We start from the raw sequence: 5,892 nt of genomic DNA, 5'->3' as shown, positions 1-5,892 counted from the left end.
CCAAAAGGCTACGAACACGCTCATATAGGGAAGACCTAGATCCTACAAGCAGAAACATAGAAGCTCAGTGAATTATCGAGTATGAAAAGGAAAGTCAAAAGGCAAGTTCTGAACATACCGACACCAACAGACGTCCCCTCGGGTTGAGGTCCGACAGGCTCCGGGACAGCAGCAGAAGAGGGTACGTCAGCCCCTGCAGGCGGATTGCTCGCACCACTCGGCAAAGACGGGGAGGCACCACTGCTATGAAGACTTTCAGCCCCGGGAACTGTAGCAGTATCAGGCTCAACGCCTGGTCCTACAATGACACTCCTAGGTTAACCAAATGGAAATTTGGATAAGTAAGGAGAATCGGGACAAGAAAATCGTATGCATACCTGCAATCCCCCCGTCCTCAGGTACAGCCGGGATGCCAAGAGTCATAAGAGTATCGGCCCAAACGGCTGGTCCTATGATGGCACTCTTTTATTAGTCAGAATAGAAATTTAGACGAATAAGAAGGATTGGGATAGTACGGTCATCTACATACCTGTAGATCCTTCATCTGTAGGCATTTGAGGGATGCCAGAGGTCATACGAGAATCGGTCCTAGTGGCTGGTCCTATGATTGCACTCATTAGTCAAAAGACGGATGAACATAAGAAAGTACGATATCCTTAAATCGTATGCATACCTGCAAGCCCGTCACTCTGAGGCAAACTGGATATACCAGGGATAGATATCGGACTAACCAATGGTTGACGCTGCGATAATCAATCATTCATTAGTCAGATGAAATATCGGGCAAGAGGGAGAGAATCAGATATATACCGGTAGATGAATCGTTCCCGAAGAATGGTCTCTCGGTCCCTCTGGAAGTCTGCTCAGCCAGCATGTCAGCTAATAAGCCGGCATCCGGCTTCGAGAAGCTTGGCCCCTCCATCGCAACATCTGCAGGGTAACCCAAATGTTGAAGGATGAGGAAAGCTCAAACGAGAAATCTTCCTTCACCTTACATAAGGAAAATGACGGCTCAACATTATTCATCTGCTCAAGGTCGATGTTTAGGTCGATTCCCAAGGACCCGTCATGAAGAGCGTCACACATTTGTTGCACAAAGCAATCCATGTTGTCAACACCAGGGGACGCCGAACCCGGTGGGAGTTCACCCTCTTCGAAGAAACCTGGAGCACAAAACATGGTTACAAATCCCAAAAGGTAAACAACCTTGAAGCAAGAGCAATCGAATGTTACCTCCCCCTCCATCGGCGTTGCTCCCTAAGTCCACTCCACAGGGACGCCGATCGTCATGGGGCTTATGGGCGGTCTTCTTCCTCTTCGGAGCACCCACCCTCCGAGGGCCAACGGGTCGAACATGCGCAGGCCTATCACACGTTTCAACGTGTGTAGGAGCTGGTGGCTCATGATCATTGACTGCCCTACCTAAAGTGACAATAGCCATTTCAATGAAAAAGAGCTGTCATTTATGGAAAATGAAAATTAAAAGAGATAGGACAAACCAGTATCGAGATCCCCTCTGCCGGTATCTGCGTCCGCATACTCGTCCTCGGAGGTCTCGTCATCGTCACCCGTAGGGAGAAGTTCTTCTTCGTCTGAGACAAGAGATTTGGCATGCCCTTTTCTCCGCTTCTGAGCAAGCTCAGCTCTGCGACCAGCCATCATAGCAGCCCGGACCGCATACTCGGACTGCAACTCTGAGAGGCTCCTCGCGCTGATGGACTCATATGCAGAAAGGAACCACTTGCAGCTGAGGAAAGTGATCAGTGGCTTACGCCGATACGAAGGAAGAGCAAAACGGGCTCCAGTACAGCCCACCATCGTCCATAGCCACGCTCGAACGCCATCAATCAATCCTCCCTCAACCCGCAGGCTGCGGCTCGGATTCCCGACATACAGTTGGTCATAGCCGAATTGTCGAGCAAAGCGGCAAGGGAGATAAGGCTCTATGTGGCACTGGTTCTTCACCCGAAGGACGAGATAGCCTACACGGATGTTCACTAACCACCGGAAGCAACCAGCGTCAAGAACGGTCCGGTCACTTCTAGGTTTCTCCTCATCAACCAGCACGTCGCCATAGCGACCTGAAAAGTGAGGGAAACACTTAAAGAACTCCCAACTCTTGCGGACCCGGAGCTCTCGCTGAACATCACTAAATTTGCTCCCAAACCATCTGCTCTGCTCCAACAATTGCATGAAGGGGACAGGGATGTCAACAACGCTGGGGGCCGACATCAAGTCGGGACGGTGAAGAACGAGCCACGCCATCAAATATGCGTAAGGGAGCTCAACCTTTGGGCAAACCAGCTCAGCTGATGGTTCAGAACCCATATGTGTAAAACTGCTAACCAGACCCCTGAGCCCGCAATGGATACTAGCAACCATTGCTGGGAGCAGGGAAAGCTCTCTCCCATAAGCCAGCTGAACTGCAGGGAAGAGCACCTCGATGGGTAGAGCGTCAGAAGGTTGGTGCGGGACGACACACTTCTTCAACCAAAGGGCAAGGTAGCCTGCTAATAGCGCCCGGGACCCTATAGACCTCTGTGCGCGGCGGAGAAAAGAGCGAAACTTTGTCCCCGCGGGAAAAGCCCCCTCAGCACTGCCGATAGTGTAGGAACGAACCTCAGCCTTTTCCAACAACTCATTAACGGCCGAAGGAGTCATCACGTCTAATTCATGAATGGGCGCACTAGAATCACCATCCAAGTTCTGAAACAAGTAGCTGGCAAACTGCTTCAAGCTGATCTGCCTCTTCCTTCTCGCTTGGGGAGAAGTTTGGATCAAGGAAGTGTAGTAGTGGCAAGTAAGATCCCAGAGTGTGTCATACATGTCCGGAGTATCTTTCTTCATACACTCCAGCTGCTGGTTCGTAGGGAAGTACTCCTGATACGGACAGTCCCCCATCGGAAGACCCGAAACATAATGCATCTCGTGCAAGGCCAACCCTAGCTCACCTCCGCTGGTCAGGAAGGTGTTGCTATCGGGCACATAAGTCTCCAGCAAAGCCAAGAAATGGCGACAGCTGACTGGGATGCCGTACATAGTAGCTCGTATGGGTGCATACAACCCACTGCTCTTCAGATCCCTCTCCCAGCGCGCCAAGACGAAACCAGTCATGCGCGCCCACCACCCTTTGGCTAGGGAGGAAGCCCAGCCATAACATCTGTACTCCGATGGGGGTAACTGTCTCCCAAGAAGAGCCAGACGGTTGCTCACAGTCGGAGCAGCAGCTGACACCTCGCCTGGGGGTGCAGTATCAAGACCCATGATCCCGGGTCGTAGACCACGCACGTCATGATACCCCTCAGAGCCAGGAGTCTTATGGTGAGTAGCATATCCGCATTGAACCCGATCAGCATCTTCAGTAAGATGCCAAGACATCTGCCGGTCCACGGCTTGCCCCTTCAAATGACTGAAAGAATAGTGGCGTGGAATCGAAGGGATGTACAAACAGGCTCCACCGTCAAGAGTTAACCAATGCTCCTCACAAAGAGTCAGCGTGGCAGGATCCCTGACATGATCTCCAAATAGAAAACCCGGCTTCTTTAGAACCTGAGTGGAAGTAGAATCAGGGGTGAAGGAGGCATCTGTGATAAGTTGGCGCAAGCAATGGCGCCCTCCTTCCTGTATCGAACGGCAAGAGTCATTTGGACGATCCCCGTCGAACCGAGGAAGTGGGCCAACAGCCTGCCTAAGAGTAGCGGAAGAGAAAACCTCCCGACTACATCCGGTGTTGGCGTGAGGAGGAAGGCTACCCGCGGGAAATTCCACTGCAATAAAGCACAAGGGCGGAATCAGAAAATCCATCTCGTAAGAAGAATGATAGACTCATCCACGGAATAATTGGAGAGACGATTTTGAGTGACCTACACCAGAAGGACGGCATGCGTCATCACGTGAATAACGTGGTAACGTACACCGACCTATAAGGTGTAGGACAACACAAAATCGCCCCAATATATCCGAAGACTTGAATTGGCTAAGCAAAACAAGTCTGAAACCTTACCCTCCGCGAGAGAGGTATCGGTTCTTCCTTCATGACCCGCAAAGAGGTCAATCAGGGATGTAAGACAAAATCTCTGCATAAATTCTCACCCCCGAAAAATGAAGCCGCGGGAGAGGATGTCGTGGGGACCTCCTCCTCACTATGCTGTGAACGAGAACGGCTCCTCCGGGGACGAGATCGACGCGGAGACATTGCAAATCTGCAACGAAAAGCAGCAAGTCAGGTACAATCTAAAACATGAATATACGAAATTTAAAAGGGAAATTAAGAACTTTAATTAAAATCCTATACACAAATAGGATTTCATAATTGAAGTCTAATTAAACCTACAAATTTCGTGCACGATGATTGTCATCTTTCACGGTGAATTTTGGTGAAATACCCAAAATACCCTTTGTGTTCAAGGCCAAAATCTAGGTCAAGGACACGCGTGACCCGGGTCATGATCGTCACATTCGATCATATAACACCCCGGTACCCCACAATTTTGGTTAAAATTTGCAAATGAGCCCTTTTGCAGAATTCAGCCAATTTTGCATAAAAGCCCCTCTACAAAATCTTGGTTTGGGCTCCACATGCCTTATCAAAATTTTGATCATGAGTTCGTGGTCAAAACTCATTGGATTTCAGCCATAAGTTCACTGCCTTTTGCAAATAAGTCCCTCTAAGACATTTATGGGCTGTTTTGCAAATAAACCCCTCCAACAACTTTTGGTCCTCTTGCCTAAAATACCCCTCAAGCTTGTGGCCAAATGAACATGTAATTTAGGTCCTAAACTTCAGTCCTCTATTACATGAACACCACCCCAATTCTTCGGCCACTTTTGCAAATAAGCCCCCAAAACTTTTCGGCCCCACATTTGCACATAAAACCCTCAATAAGGTATGGTCTTTTTGCATGAAACACCCATCCAAATTGTTACCAAAGGGGAATGAAATCCAAGCCTCAAAATTTCAGTCCCATTTTGCAAATAAACCCCCACGAATTTTGCAAATAAACCCCCCAAAGTTTCGGCCATTACCTCTTTTTGCACAAAACCCCCCGAAATAATAGTGCATACATGCCCCCTAGTCTACCACAAGAATAAAAATGCAACCTTTACCACAAAATAAGAGGATGGTGAAGAGGAGCTTACCCAAATCAAGAGGCTTGAAATCCCCAATCCAAGAGTCAAGATCCGAGCTTGAAGGTGGAGGGAGAAACCCTAGTGAAAAGTGAAAATTTTCGGCCAAGAAGGAGCATACAAAAAACCGAATTTCTTTGGGGTATGGAGCTCTTGAAAGAAAAACAATGGAGGAGGTTTGGAGGAAGAAGATGAATTCTCTTTTGAAAAGAGGGGGGAAAACAAAAGGGGAAACAAATTCAAACAAGAAAGAAAACAAAGAGGGGGGAAACAAAATGAAGAAAAAGACAAAAGGGGGGGGGACCATGAAAAAAGCAAGACACCCCCATGGGGTGTCTCGGCAAAACCGAGACACCCCAGGGTGTCCCGGTTTTGTCGGGACACCCCCGGGGTGTCTTGAACCTGTTTTGACCCCCTGAACCTGTTTTGAACCCCTAAATTGTTTTTTTTAAAACCCCGAAACACTCTGATTCTTCACCAATGGTTGAATATTGAGGGACTCCAAAAGTCAACCATTGACAAATCAAAACCCTAGGATGGACGCCGGTCAACGCGTAACCCTAGGTCAACCCCAGTCAACGGGTTGCACCAAAAGTCAACCTTTGACGAATCAAAACCCTAAGGGTCAACGCCGGTCAACGCGCCAGTCAACGCGTTGCAACAAAAGTCAACCATTGACAAATCAAAACCCTAGGATGGACGCCGGTCAACGCGTAACCCTAGGTCAACGCCAGTCAACGCGTTGCGACAAAAGTCAACGTTTGA

At 48.9% G+C, this 5,892-nt stretch overlaps 1 protein-coding gene across 1 annotated transcript in view; it reads right to left on the bottom strand.

Annotated features, from left to right (window-relative positions):
* The window catches only part of LOC109829234, a 20,277-nt gene continuing 17,471 nt past the window's right edge, over positions 3,087 to 5,892 (bottom strand). Inside the window, exons 2-4 of the mRNA XM_020396411.1 lie at positions 5,140 to 5,325; positions 4,093 to 4,202; positions 3,087 to 3,767 (exon numbers count right to left, since the gene is read on the bottom strand). Of these exons, the coding sequence (XP_020252000.1) occupies positions 3,543 to 3,767; positions 4,093 to 4,202; positions 5,140 to 5,325 (521 nt within the window). The 3' untranslated portion in view covers positions 3,087 to 3,542. The remainder of the gene's footprint in view (positions 3,768 to 4,092; positions 4,203 to 5,139; positions 5,326 to 5,892) is intronic.

This window comes from Asparagus officinalis, chromosome 1 (genome assembly GCF_001876935.1).
Source record: "Asparagus officinalis chromosome 1, Aspof.V1, whole genome shotgun sequence".
Classification (NCBI taxonomy): domain Eukaryota; kingdom Viridiplantae; phylum Streptophyta; class Magnoliopsida; order Asparagales; family Asparagaceae; genus Asparagus; species Asparagus officinalis.
This window is presented reverse-complemented; position numbering and strand designations above follow the sequence as displayed.